Source organism: Ailuropoda melanoleuca, chromosome 5, assembly GCF_002007445.2.
Source record: "Ailuropoda melanoleuca isolate Jingjing chromosome 5, ASM200744v2, whole genome shotgun sequence".
In the NCBI taxonomy this organism is placed as follows: Eukaryota; Metazoa; Chordata; class Mammalia; order Carnivora; family Ursidae; genus Ailuropoda; species Ailuropoda melanoleuca.
This window is the reverse complement of record NC_048222.1, coordinates 109,433,764-109,448,524: the sequence shown is the minus strand read 5'-3', so window position 1 is coordinate 109,448,524 and position 14,761 is coordinate 109,433,764. Positions and strand designations below refer to the sequence as shown.

Here is a 14,761-nt window from a genome sequence, read left to right as displayed (position 1 = left end):
GAAAGCTAAGATAACTGTCTCCTCCTCCACCCCCGCAGGAAAGGGTCTCTGCTGTGACGCTGTGTTGCTACATGTCTGGGCTATCCCCTTCTATTGCTCGGTGCCACACCAGCTTCTGCAGTCTGGGGATATGGTAACTAAAAGTCGAACACTCAGATTTTCCTTTCTTCATCATGAGGGATCAGAAATATTTCCAAACTGATTAGATAAGTCATTATACACTCATATAATAGAATATATGAAGCCATTTTCTAAAATGAACTAGATCTAGAAATGCTGACATAGGAACATGTCCAAGATATTAGAGTTTGTGGATAAAGCAAGATAGGAACCTCTATGTCTAGGCTGATTCTATTTTTGTTTTCTAAAAAATGAGAATCAGTTGTTGCTAATACAGTGAGGTAAAGGCTGATAGGAAACTTTATAAAGGATGGGTCAAGCTGACAACACCTAAAGCCACTCATTAAGCTTAACATCACTGAAAAGGGGACAGACATCGTGGGCCTTCTGATAAGCCACCTATGAAATATTCCTACAAAAATAATTTAATCAAGCCTCTATGTAGAAGTTTACCAGAAATACAGGTGGTTAAAATAGCAACAACACAGTAAACCCACATGCCCAGGGGACAGAATCAGCCAAATCCGGAATGTTGGAAATTCTATAGAACAGATGACAGTCTCTTCAAGGAAATGGCTCCGGGGAAAGGCACCCGGTTATGGAGACATATCAAACAAATAAAAGGTGTGAAGCTGATTTTGATCCTGACTCGAGCAAACCAATTATAAAAAGACACTTCCTATACGCAACTAATGAATCATCGAACTTTACATAAAAAACCAGGGATGTACTGTATGGTGACTAACATAATATAATAAAAAAAATATTATTATAAAAAAAAAGACACTTCCAAGATAACTGAAGGAATACTGGTTGTAACCCAGGCATTCCATAAAATCATGAAACCATCGTTGATCCCGTTTGATGTGATAATAGTTACTGCGTTTTGTTTTGTTTTTTAAAGTTTTTCTCTGTTGGAAATAATATACATGGTAATACTGACAGGCAAATGGATACAAAGTCTGGGATTTGCTTGAGCAAAAAAAAAAAAAGGAAGTAGAAAGAAAGGGATGAGTAAATGAAACAAAAGATGATATCCTTTTATTTGTATGAAAATGGTCCGGAAGCATACCCAAGAAACCATTAAGCAGTTACCTCTGAAGAACTGTGGATTAAAAGGAAGGGGTCGGAGAGGGGAACTTCTGTTTTTATTTTATATTCTTCTATACACACTGGATTTTTTAATGCTCACATTACTTTTATCATTTTAAAAGGATATATTCTCATGTGTAAACTTTAAAATCATCTTATTATTTATTCATCGAGTCAACTGAGTCTCTGTATGCAAAGGACCACTTATCATGGATGGAACCAGAAGAGTTCCAGAATACACTTAGGGCATTCCAAAAATTCTGTTTCACTATGACAGGTAAAATAAGCAATACTGGTTACCCTAACCAAGCAACCTGAAAAAGAATCTGCTAAAAATATACCTTCAAGTCTGGAAAGTCTACTTCTGATGTTTTCGTCCCAAGCATTTCCTTTTCTGATTGGGGGATGGGGTGGGATTGACGGTTCTTTCACACTTTATAGAGGCCTATACACATGCGCTTTTTTTATTAACCTGCCTTTAGCTTTCCTGCTGTTTTTGTTGATTGCCTCTGCTGACCTGGAGTCCTATCCCTAATCTGGCCTCTCATTTTCTATCCTTCATCGTCATTTCTTCCACTCTAGTATCTTGATCACAAAGACTACACATTGAATCATAGATTTGAGAGAAAAGGCTGAACCAGGCCTCTAGGTGAGATTATTGTCATAAACCAGAGGGGAAAAAATGATAATGATGTCTATTTGGGGTTGTAAGAACATCAAAATAGTAAGAAAGACATACACAAACAGGCTGCCACTAATCCCCATTTTCCCAGTATCTAACCGGCAAACTGCCTAATTTTACAGAATTGTCTGGGAGAGGAGAGAAAAATGGAGATGTCCTCCACTGACCTGAGGTTTCCTGGCACATCACAGGAGGGCAATAAAAAGGCATTAACTGACCAAAGGAACATGGCCAGCACCCCCTGGACACCCCACTTTGCTTAATATGACCAAAATCTTCCTTATTTGTTCTGATACCCCCCCCAATCCCTAGTGTGCATTACAGAGCCCACTACATTAAATCATGCATATTAGCATTTCATATAAATTTATTTTATTTTGGAGCTATGCTTCCTTAGTTTTAATTAATACCAAAAGACACACGAATCGTGTGCAAATTAAGGTGTCCTTGGATTGACTGGGGAAAAAATTAGAATACTCATAATGAGAGAAACTAACGGCATGATATGTGCCGAAGCACCACACTACTATAACTGTTTGAAATTTTCAACTGATCATGGCAGGAAAGGAAGAAGACAGAAGCCAAATGATAAAAGTCACCATAATACAACGATCGATTTTCAAAGTTGGCCATTAATCTCCCCTGGCAACATCTGCATTTATATTTCTTAAACGTTTTTTGATATTTTAGTAGGATGCCCTCCCTGTCTAACGGAGGAAGTGAGGATGTAGTCTAGTTTGTATGCCAAACTATTTTCAAGGAACTGACAGCTGTAAATTTCACTCAAATTTAGAGGCTAAGGAAATACAACCACTTCTTCAGACCAAACCACACATTCTTAAGGCAATAGGATCCAGACGTTCATTATTTCACCTAGTTTACAACTGTCTGATAAACAATTTCCCCAAAGGTATCACTAGCTCGCTAATATCACCACAAACAAAATTAAATCCCACCAAATGCTAACAGACCCAGTGGCATGGATAGTTACTACTTTGCTTCTTTGGAGAATACACATTCTCCTCACAGACAATAGTATTATTGGAATAAGAGAGATACTAAATGTGTGTAAAACTCCTGTCACACAGTAAATGAAAGCGACTAGTAGTAGCTGTTGCAATAATAGTAGTGATGATAGGCTCTAGTCGTACCTTCCAAAGCAGGAAACTCAGCAGGACAGCAGATGTAAATTTAAACAACTGACATCACATAAATACATAGCTCAGGACCTGGCCCAAAAGGGTGGTTTGTCACAGAAGCCTGGAGAAAATAAAGGAGCAGGTGTCCACTGTGCTACGCGGGTAGGGTCCAGCTCAGCCTAGGCAGAACTCTGGTGGCCAAGTTCAGCTCAGCAGGGAAAAGAGAGAGGTGGAAAAGACAGAAGGGGAGTACGTAGGGGAGGAGGGACTAGCTGGGGCAAGACAAGAGGTCTTTAGCTGTGTGTCTGCCGCACCCAGACAGTGCTGGGTATGATGTACAATTCAATGAATGTGTGTCGGACTGTAATGAGAGTAATCGGAAAGGGCTGGGTCAAGAGAATATCAAAAAGTGAAATGAGTGCTGGAAATGGAAGAAAAAGGTGCAGGAAGCGGCCAGCAGGTCCCAATGGACGCAGTGTCATCCCAAGAGCACATGCTTTTCACCTGGCACGCCAATACATGTCTCAAATGAATGGGTGTGGAGAGACGTTCATGTACTTACATCTCACCTATTTCCGAAATGAATTTGGAGCAGCTGATATTTAAAAAGCATGCAGTATGACTACACCATTAGTAAGGTACACGGTAAGTGTTTAAACTATTTACAATGGACAAGATCTGCCCAAGGCAGAGACAATCTTGTGGGAGGTTTGAGGGTGAATTTTAAGAAGCAACATAGTAAATTCAAAAAATAGAAAAAAAAATTATGTTTGTTTTGAGTTGACAGACGAGTTCAAGAATAAGAAAGGAAAAGCACGGAATCTTAACATAAGGAATCTTGGAGATAATTCCCAACTATCTCAGTTTATAGATGAGGAAGCTGAAGTGAGGTGTAGGCTTAAAATCCCTCTGCTAGTTCGTAGCAGGGTTGGGACTAGAGCCAATATCTTCACTTCTGGTTTGGTGTTCTACCCGTTGTTACATATAAATCATAAAGCAATAACAACACATATCATTGGGGGAAAAATCATGGAGGCTTTCATGAACTTGCTTGCTTTAACTCAAGGTAGAAATTTTTAAAACCAATGTAACTGTTTCATAGGCCTTGAAATCAAACTTTCTCTTATTAGAGCCTATGTGGCAATTTGCAGAAAATCGAGCTAATCTGCAAGTCGTATGCGGGTAGTATCCACATATACACCTTATCATACACGTCAAAGGCATTCAAGATGTCAGGTGACCCTGGGTATGTATAACCCTCATCACCAACTCCACTCCAGGCCTACCAGCCCACTGGTGCACATATGTGTAGGATGACCCATCCTCCTTCCTAACAATATACATGGAATTAATATCTTTTAAAAGAATTTCATGGGCATGTCTCTCAAATGTTATTTCAGGTTATAAAAAACCATGTTAGCAATGGGTATCACTGGGTTTATCTGTTGTTATTGACCTTGATGTTATTAATGCATATTTTAATGATTGCTAACTATTCAATAAAACTAAGAAGTTTTAGATATCTGGATATCTAGACAAGAGGCAGTCTAAGTTTAAATCGCTGGGGAAATATAATTGAGGTCAGTGACAGATAGTTCTGAATCTTGATTAAAAAGTGAATTTTCTAAACAAGTTCCTGCCTTGTGATCATTCCCAGATTATGGCTCTAATAACCATAGACCTAATGGGAGTAGAGGATGAGGTTACCTCACTTTCTGGACTTTCTATGGCTTTGCAATAAATTTTAATAGCATCACGTAAATATGAAAGAAAACAGTGCCCAGAAAACTTCTCTCTGTATTGACCCAGGAAATAGTCTTAGCCTTCAGCTGTATGACACCAGTTTGCTTCTAAGCATATTTAAATTTTATTTAGTAAAATAAGATGTTTCAGAGACCCTCTCTCTAAAACTCTCCTCGTTATTTCTTTTAACTAGGAGCCTGGCATCCTGGGAATCTTGGTGGCCGTTTACAAGAAACTTTGTCTTTAAAATAAAAACCATTTACTTTATTCTGAGAGGCAACAAACAGTAGCTTCAAAGAGAATTGAGTCAATGTGTGACATTTATCTTTATAGCAAACGGACATAATCTTCTCTCTCTCGTGTCCCCTTTCAGAGGAGCAGTGCGGCATGTGCTGGGGCGCGGGGTCACATGAAAGAAACCTCCTCCTCAAGTGTCACGTCTCTCTTGCAGGCGGGAAAGGCTACCGAGGGGTGGACTCTTTAAAGGAATTAAATACACCATGACCTGGCAACAACTGAATCCTGTTCAAAAAAGAGGAATAAGGTCAGACCTAAAAGGCACTTTTTTTCCCCCATGGTTTGGACTTCCCTTGACCTAAAGAAGGTCAAAGAAATGCTGGTGTCTAAATTACTCAATACAGGATTGGCTTTTCTAGCACGTATCTCTTTGTAACTCCAGAATCCACTTTCTCTGCCCTTTTTGCAACATTTTGGGAAAACAGCTTCAAAATGTAAGCCCTGCTTGAAATCAAGATGGTGTGTCATTATTTTTAAGGATCTTTTTTTACGGTTATTATTTGTTTATTGAAATGATTAGGCAACAGACACCCTTTCCTGCTGCAAGAAGCCAGCCTACCTATCTATTTTGAATTCAACAAAGATTTCTTTCTAAGGTAAAGGAAAACAACAATAAAGAGAGACATGTTTAGGGGCGCCTGGGTGGCACAGCGGTTGAGCATCTGCCTTCGGCTCAGGGCGTGATCCCGGCGTTGTGGGATCGAGCCCCACCAGGCTCCTCTGCTATGGGCCTGCTTCTTCCCTCTCCCACTCCCCCTGCCTGTGTTCCCTCCCTCGCTGGCTGTCTCTATCTCTGTCAAATAAATAAATAAAATCTTTAAAAAAAAAAAAAAAGAGAGAGACATGTTTAGAAACAAGGGTGACAGTTCTCACCACATACTCGTAATGCTTATTCGGTAAAGCCAAATTACATCTGAATCTTGCCCAGGGTGGCCCTGAAACTAACAGTCTAGTGTGTACAAAGGGAAGTGGGGGGAGGGCAGATGGAGAAGACCCACCTTTCCTTCCACTCCTCAGCTTAAAAAGCTGTAACAGCCACCAAATCATATCTCCATGATATGAAGATAAATAACAGAATGAAATAGTCCATCAACTCCTCCTTAATCCATCATCTAGCTAGCATGCCACGAAGGGACGACATTCGCTTTAACCGAGAGGCGCGCACAGCCGCCCTTTCCCCTATTGCCGACCCACGAGGTCAGACACAGAACTGGAATTACGGTGCGTCCACATGGAGACACGGAACATCTTTCAAGGGACCATGTCAAGAGCCCTCGTGGTTGTCCTCACAGAGATCTTCCCGCTTGTGTGAGCTTGACAAAATGAGTGACTCTCCGTGGAGCTGCTTCACCACCTCTCGGCTGGTGCCCAAGGGCATGTGGAGAAAAGGGGCTACCGGGGCCAGCCGGCCAGCAGGGGGTTGCAGAGACACAATATCCAAGAAGTTCCTTTCTCCCCTCTTTCAATGTGATCATTTTGAACACTTGTTAATTAAAATATTAAGGGTTTTGGCAATAAAAGAAATTCAGTAAAAAAGAAAAAGAAAAAACAATTGTGGATAGGTCTCCATGTAAAATTCCGCTGAGAAGCTCGTGGAAATGTTGGCATGGATTAAGTGCACTAAACCATAAAGGGAAGCTATCTTTTCCCTTGGGTGTATATCCTACAACAAAACAGGCAGAAAGTCTCCCGTGCACTGGAAGTTCATGACCTCTCTTACATCTTTACATGCATCTAAGCACTTGAGCGGGAAAAAAAACTATACTTCACCGCTATTGCTCGTCATACCCAAGACACTTCACAAAGATAAAGGTGTTACTATTTGCTTTCAGGAGCCACAGTTTCATCAGCTACCTCTTTCCAAGTCTTCAGCCAACTAACACTGATTATTAATTTTATATAAGCTTTTCCAAGTAACTAATGTCCAGATGAATTTACAGTGTAAAGACCATAAATACACCCATTCAATAAATAGATATGGAGAATATTTACAAAATTACATGTTATATACAGCCATACCTCTCTTTCTGCTGCTACCCCTAAATGAAATTTCTCTAAATGAGGAGTGATTTATTCCATTGCAAAATTACCCAGCTCCCTTTGCTCTTCTCCTGGTATCCTAATTTTAGCCATTTCTCGCTTTTATTTCACCAGATGGCAGGTAAGAAGTGAGGAGACATGAAACTCAGAATTGATAAACATTTCAGGATTTTTATGGACACTTCAGAAACTCTAGAGTGAATGGTTTGGATCACTCAGCGTCATAACAGTTCCAGATAGCCATTCCCCTAGTTCTATTCTTCTGTGTACACAAGTTCTAAAATAATTAGAATTAGCGCATATAGCCCACTCAGCAATTTAAATGGAAATGTGTCAGAAGTGCGTCAAATTGATGCTAGCTGCGATCGTTCAATTATTTGCCATTCTAAGCACTCTTCATCAATGTGGCTGCGAATAATCAGAAGTTGGCTAGACACACACAACGGCAGTGTTTATACTGATGAGGACACACATAGCCTACTTCCTGTTCCAATCTGACAGGATATCCTTGGGAGACATCTGAAGTTCCATACATCCACCCCGGGACCATGAATTTATCATACACACAATTTAAAAACAAACCAGTACAAGAAGTGATGCTTCCACCGTGAGAACTCAAGTGACTAAATTTCTCCCTCAGATGAATAACTTGTGAACGTCAAGGCTCCACAAGACAAGAGACTTCTCCTTTGGAAAGTCTGCCCTCACAAGAAAAACTTATGATTCAAATTTTCCACATGCACATTCCTTCAGAATCTGATTGGATTTGAATTTTTTAAAAAAAGCAGTTGCAGGAAATGCTTTGATTATGTCTGAATGACAATATTCTTTAGAGTCCTTCTATGACAAGAAATTATAGAAGAACAGGATAAGTGGGAAAGGCTTAAATTCCACACACAAAAAAAATAATAAAAATGCTAACATAAAAGTGTATAGTGTGATAAATTAGGGCCGAGTAGTTACTGTATACAAAAGTCCATTTGTGACGGGAGGCAGCAGGAGGGTGGGCTCTCCCTTGTCCACTGTTTCAAAAGCAGTGGGGTTTTTTTCTCCCCCTATGTTCAGTGATGCCATGCACTCCATGACAAAGATGCTTTGATCTTCTCCCATTAAATATGTCTTGTATGGACCCAGCCTGCACTTGGTAAGGAAAAAAAAAAAAAAGATCATTTATATGAAAGGGAGGAGTACTGTACGTCTCTAAGATTATTCATTACCTTTCAAAAATGAAGCTATTTGTGAAGTCTTTGTGTAATACATACATGAAAGCCCACTACTCTGCTTACTTAAAGTATTTTCTTGTGCTCCTGCTTTTTTATTCCTGCCTCGGATCCGATGGGGAGCCCAACCGAATAAAGCAGTGAAGAAGACATGGCAATTTACAGTAAAAAGGAAAAAAAAAAAAAACTTACACGATGGTGGAAATAAAAGATTCCATACCTGAATTGGAGGGTTTAGAAACTCTTCCCTTAGGAACGGGGAGTAACAATAATTCCAAGGACTGTGGCGGTGGTGGCGGAGGTGGTGGCGGTGGTGGCGGGGGCGGCGGGGTGACTTTTTCTTGCTTCTTCTCCGAAGGCGGTAGTGGTAGAGGGTCCTCAGGCACCAGTGATGACTTCTCAGCCAGAAGACTCCCAGCAGCCCTTGCTGCTACCTCTTTCAGAAGGGCGGCCGAGGAGGTCATGGAAGCCAGGGAAAGGAAAGAGCTGGCCGGAGGTGGGTGCTCCTGACCAGGAGTCAAGCTTCTCTCACTGACTTTCTTGGATAAGGCTGCCAAGGTGGAACTGGCAGACTGGGAGCTAAAAGGGGAGGAAAAGGACTCAAATCGCATGGTCTCCTCAGTCCTGGTGAGAGATTTGTCCTGCAGAACAGCATTGGCTGCAGCTTTCAGTTTTAGGATGGCTGAATCTGGGGACAAGCCGCAGGTGGTGGTTGAGTTGGACAACCACTTACCTTGATTCCATATAAAACGGTTACTTGGAGTGTATTGGTCATTCTGTTCCTGCTTCTCAGCCAACTTCCTGGCAAGAACACTGAGCTGTTGGGCATGGTGGGACGGTGGGGAAAAGGAGAGATTCGAGCCCACGTTTACCGGGGATTCCACCCTGCCATTGGCTGTGGCGGTGGCATCGAGTTTGAGGGAGCCGGCCTCCAGCAGCCGCCTCAGGTTGCTGCTCAAGGGCTTTGTGGAGCCTGGGGGGTCATCTTCACACAAAGAAGACACGCCAGGGGAGAGGTGGTCTTGACACTGCAGGGAGTCTCGAAGGACCTCACCGTCAAGTCCCACCAGCTCCAACGTGTGACTGCTGGGGGTCGCACTTCCCAAGGAGGTGTCGGGGGAAGTGGACTGCTCCTGGATCCGGTCCTCCAGAGACAACTTATAGTTCTCCTGGACTTCTCCATAGGATGCTTCTGACGGAGTCTCCGAAGAGTTTCCATACCAGTGCTCTCCTTCACTGAGCTCTCCCTCCGCCTCTTCCAGCCTACTAACATCTGGGGGAATTAAGAAGATCAGGTTTACTCCCCAGTGAGCAACAAGAAAGTCTGAAGACATTCAAATGGAGTTGTTGACGTGCTTCCTCTTCCCCTCCCCCACCCCAAGAACCACAAGAAAGACAGCAACAACCTTACTAGATAATGTCAGGTGCTGAGTCAGACAGTCTTGGCATAAGCCTGAAAGAAGGTAAAATACTAAACAGGCAAAGGTAAAAACACACCCACCTACGAAACATATTCATCTTTCTATAATTATTCCAGACAAGTTGAAATGGAGATGGGGGAGAGAAAAATGCATCTGGTAAAAAAGTAACTACATGAAGAGACCGCTATTCTCAGTGGTGGGGGAAACGGAACGACACTCGCTCCCTTGGAAAAAAAAAAAAAAACCAGCATGATATCTTTAGTGTCTCATCAGAATTAGAGAGGAGGCCTGGCAGGGTGGGAAAATGTTGTCTGTGAGGCACAAGACAGTGGGAAGCTGCTTCCCCACTTTCTGATTCCATGACCTCCGGAAAGTCGCTTAGCTGGTTTGAAAGAAGATGCAACTGATTTTTTTGAAAAGTTTATCCAAAAATGTAAATAATACCTGCTGTTATATATTTCAACTTCACCCAGTTGTTAGGAAGCTTAAATCATAAGAAGCATGTGACTGTAATTTGCAGACTGTCAGGTTCTACACAAAAATCAGACCTCATTAGCAAACACTATTCACATTACTGATTTCTTAAAGTGACGACATCTCCCATGTTATGCACGCTACGTCTTTGAGAGTCCTGAATTCCAATTACCAACATGCCTGCCATCCTGTCACAGGCAATGATTAGGAATTTGTTCCCTTCCTCTACTAAGAGTCCCCTTTAATGATTTTCCATCCATTAATTTATCTATCCACCACTACCACTCTGACTGCCCCCCAAGCACCGCTCAGTCGGGACTCCCTGCCATGCCAAGAGCACCCAGGAGCTCTGTCATTTTTTTACCTGTGCTCAAGATAGTCCTTCTATCAGGAATGTCTTTCTCTCCTCCAAAAAACCTGACTGTCTATTTATCCTTCAACTTGCTACCTCAAAAGTTTCTTCCTTGTGATTGTCCCTGGAACTCTCAAAAGTAATCTCTCCTTCACATTCACTCATTCACTTATTCAACAAATAATTGTGAAGTCCCTGCAGCATGCCAGGCATTGTTCTAGATCATTCTAGATTGAACCACATTGAACAAAACAAAGGTCCAGCCATCTTGTAGCTTATATCCAGTGGAGGAAGATAGATGTCACATAAAACTTTAAAAACTAGTAAATCATAGAGTAAGCCAGAGGGTGATAAGTGCTACGGAAAAAGATACACAGCAGGACAAGGAGGTTTGGGGGTAACGGGTAGTTTCAATCTTAAATAGAGTGGTCAGAATGGGGCTTTACAGAGGTGGTGACATCTGAGCAAAGACGGAAGAAATGAGAAGTTGTTCAGGCAGCTACCCCTGGGAGAACGTTCCAGGCAGAGGGAGTCTCTGTGAAGTCCGTGATGTGGGGACATGTGTGTTCGTGACACAGCAAGGAGGCCAGTGTGGGCAGAGTGGAACAAGTAAGGGTCAGAGCAGTAGGAGAGGAAGTCAGAGAAATAACATTAGAGAGAGCGAGGGAGGGGAGAGAGAGAGGGTGGCTGGGAGTGTGTGGTGCGGCAATGAGGCTACCAGACCCGCACAACGCTGTAAACTGCTGAAAGGTCTTTTGCATCTGGTGAAATTGGAACTACGGAGGGCTTTGATATGATATGACTTACATTTTCAAAGGACTCTTCTGGCTGCTATGTGGAAAAGAGGCTGCAGACACAAGGGTGGGGGCAGGGAGACCAGCTACGAGGCTGGAACCCAAGTGAAGGATGACAGTGTGAAGTTCAGCTCAAGGTGACCGCCCGCGGTGAGAAGCGTCCAGATTCTGTGCATCTTCTGAATGCAGAACCCACAATCCCGTGTTTTGCTCCTATTGATTTTATATCACTCTAAATTACCTGTCTACTATCGGCGTATCTTCTAGAAGGTAAGTGGTGGTGTTCCTTGGAGGCAGGGATGGAGTTTTATCATCCACATCCCCCACTGTGCCTAGCACAATGCCTGGACCCCAGCAGAGTTCAATGAATGTTTAGGGACTAAGCCCAAACTCCCCATTGTGCCAAGTTTTGCTATATAACATGCTGTTTCTTTTCTGAATAGAAACAGCTAGAACTAGTAACGCATGAGCTACAAGCTAATACATTGATCTTCCCATGGTATTTAGAGAAGAAATGTCACAAATGACAGATTCTCTTTCACTAAGCTAAAGTGCTGCAACTCCTTCCTGAGATTCTTTATTAAATTATCAAGAAAATGTAAAATATCAAACGGAATTTGCTGAAAAAAGGCAGATAGAATTGAATTTTCTCTGTTAAAAACAGTCTGGTTCCTTGTGATTTGCCACATTTCCTTCTTCCCACTCGATTTCAACATTTTTCATCTTTGCTGAAACTGGCAGGACCCTGAGCTACTCATCTCCCCGATGGCTTCTCGAAGAGATGCTTTTTACCAAACACCAAGCAGTCAACATCAATTTTAACAATAGGGCTAATTTTAAGTTCCTTTGGCAAACCACCTTTCCTGATTTCAGTTTAAATATTTCATCCTTTAGAAAAATCACATGGGAACGATCCTGTAAATAGTAAGAAAAGTAAAAGATTTAAAAATCACTACAATAAGAGCAGTTGACTTATCTCCTCAAAGAGTCTCTTTCTCTGATCTTTATTAACACTCACTAAATGAACATAGGAAAATAAATGATTCAAAAGTAAATACTTTTAGGTTATATTTTTGTCATATGAGAGTAGCTCTGGATAGTCAAGACTGGTCTAGAACCAGCATGGTAAGTGTTGGAGAACAAGGTACAGAAAACCAGGGTTTTCAGAACCACAAAAAAATCATAACCACTTGTCCAGGCTTGTCATTTTACTGAGACTATGAAATACTCTGAGGGGCTCCCTGCTGGGATTTTGACACACAGCTACCTACTGCTAATGCCAGAGCCAAGAACCCAACTCTCACAACACCCGGCCAGTGCTTCTGCGCACAGTCCCACGTCACCATCTGCCAGGTGCCCTCTGCACGGCAACTTCTGGAGAACTTGGAGCAGCTGCCCTCCCATCCCCAGTCAGCCACCCTTCCACTCTCTTGAGACAGAAAGGAGCAAGAGAATTCTCATAGATACGGACAGTGTTCACTCCTTACCCTGAGATACACCATTAAGAGGTAAGTATCCTTTATTCCCATACTCCAACCTCTCCATTCCCTCCCTGCAACTTCTTTGTTGCAGCGGTCAAAAATTGATCCAAATGCCTCAAGATTTCAGCACTTCTACTGGCAAAGCCCCAAAGGCAAAGCTTAATTTCCCACCCCCTCCACAGCCTCAGCAAGGAAGAATACTCCCCCGCCAAACGTGCTGAAGTGGTGAGTGCATCAAAAACTCAAGTTGCCCATTCAGGCTCTAATCCTATCAAGCAGTGATAAGGAGATCTGAACATTCCTGAATGATACAAACAGCTGATATCCACATGCAGAGCAAATTTCCCAACCTTCCCAAAACGGCAGCCCCAAACAAGCAAACAAAGCATTTCTTAAACAGACCAGTTTACGTCCTACAAGATACCTGGATATGTCTCAAATTCTTTGCAGACACCTCTGAGATCCACTCTCTTCTGGACTGTAAGAAAACTTGGGTACATTAAGCATATTTTTAAACTCATGATACTCTATTAGTCGCTTTCCTGAAGACGCTGCTCCTGAAACTGAGTATTACTAGTCAAGTAATGAATCACCAAGTAACGCTAACGCATGGCCTAGGAGCAGCCAGACCAGCCACCCGAGGAGAAGCATTTCTGAAATTATTCTGGCATCCCGTGAGGTCAAGCGAAAAGCGGGAGAAGCTTTCAGAGAAATGAATGCCAGAGAAGTGGAGACCTGCAGAGGTTGTGGAACAATCCTAAGAGGCTCACACAAGCACGCTCTCAGTTCACAGAACAGCAGCCACGAGGATTTTCTCCCACAGACACGGATTCTCTTCCCCCTGCGGGGCTGCTCTGTATTTCACGTTGGATTTCAAGCGGGAGATGTCCTTGAAGGCTGCACGGGTCCAGTGACGGGGAGCTCCCCGTCAGCGGGGTGGGCAGGAACCTCTGGCACCTTCCACAGGACATTCTGAGGAAAGACTGTCTTGCTGGCGAAGCTCAAAACAAGGCATTCCTGCAACCGAGGGGATTACTTTGTTGGACACCACGAACTTTCAGAACAAGCTGGGCTTGACTTCTGACTCTCTTTCACAATTCGAGAAGCCCCCGGGCAGCGAGACAGCTCCAGTTTCCTGTCTGTCACCAGCACAGAATCATGGCACCTCCTCGCCGAGCCCCCCACACACCGCGCCGTCCCGGAAACGCTTCCTGCGCACCCCGACTGTGCGGTTCACAGCTTTCCTAACTGAGGCTCTGGGGAAGCCTCTAAGCGGCCAATGTAAATAACTTCCTTCTAAATACATTATTTTTAACCTCCAGAATAGGAAGCTTATTTCCATGGCTAATTTTACAACAACCTATGTCTCTGACAGCCAGGTTCACACTCATTCCTGTCAATTTTACACAACAGTCTGTTTGGGTGTTTTTCACTTTAAATCATAAACTCAAAGAATTAAGAATAGAAATGGTACAATTACAGAATGAAAATATGCTGAATAAATTTTGTTTCCATGTGGTGAATATTTCTCCTTTGGGGAAAACAAAACAAAATTCCACTACCTAACACATTTATTTATAATTCAGTTCTCAAGCAGAAAATCGGTAACTCGATATCCACAACTCTTGCTGCATTTTTTTTTCAACTCACTTCCTCTTCGGGTTGACAGTTTTAATCAGATGCATTTAATTGGACAAATACTCAACTCAGAAGATCCTCAATCAGAAAGACAGGGAGCAAAAAAAGGGGAAAAAATGCAAGACAGAGATACCTATTAATTTTCATGCCTTTTGGCTGAGGTTAAAATAAGTGGAGATGGAAATCGAGAAGCCCCATTTCTAAATCGACCCACAACCCATCCCACCAGTCGGTCCGCTGTGAATCTAACCAGCAGAGTTTGAAGAGA

At 42.5% G+C, this 14,761-nt stretch overlaps 1 protein-coding gene across 8 annotated transcripts in view; it reads right to left on the bottom strand.

The window, feature by feature from the left end:
* ZNF827 (zinc finger protein 827) overlaps positions 1-14,761 on the bottom strand; it is a 166,702-nt gene that overhangs the window by 125,779 nt on the left and 26,162 nt on the right. For all 8 annotated transcript variants that reach the window (XM_011221025.3, XM_019796420.2, XM_034661557.1 and 5 more), the window contains exon 2: positions 8,554-9,606. In XM_011221025.3, coding sequence (XP_011219327.2) covers positions 8,554-9,606 — 1,053 coding nt within the window. The remainder of the gene's footprint in view (positions 1-8,553; positions 9,607-14,761) is intronic.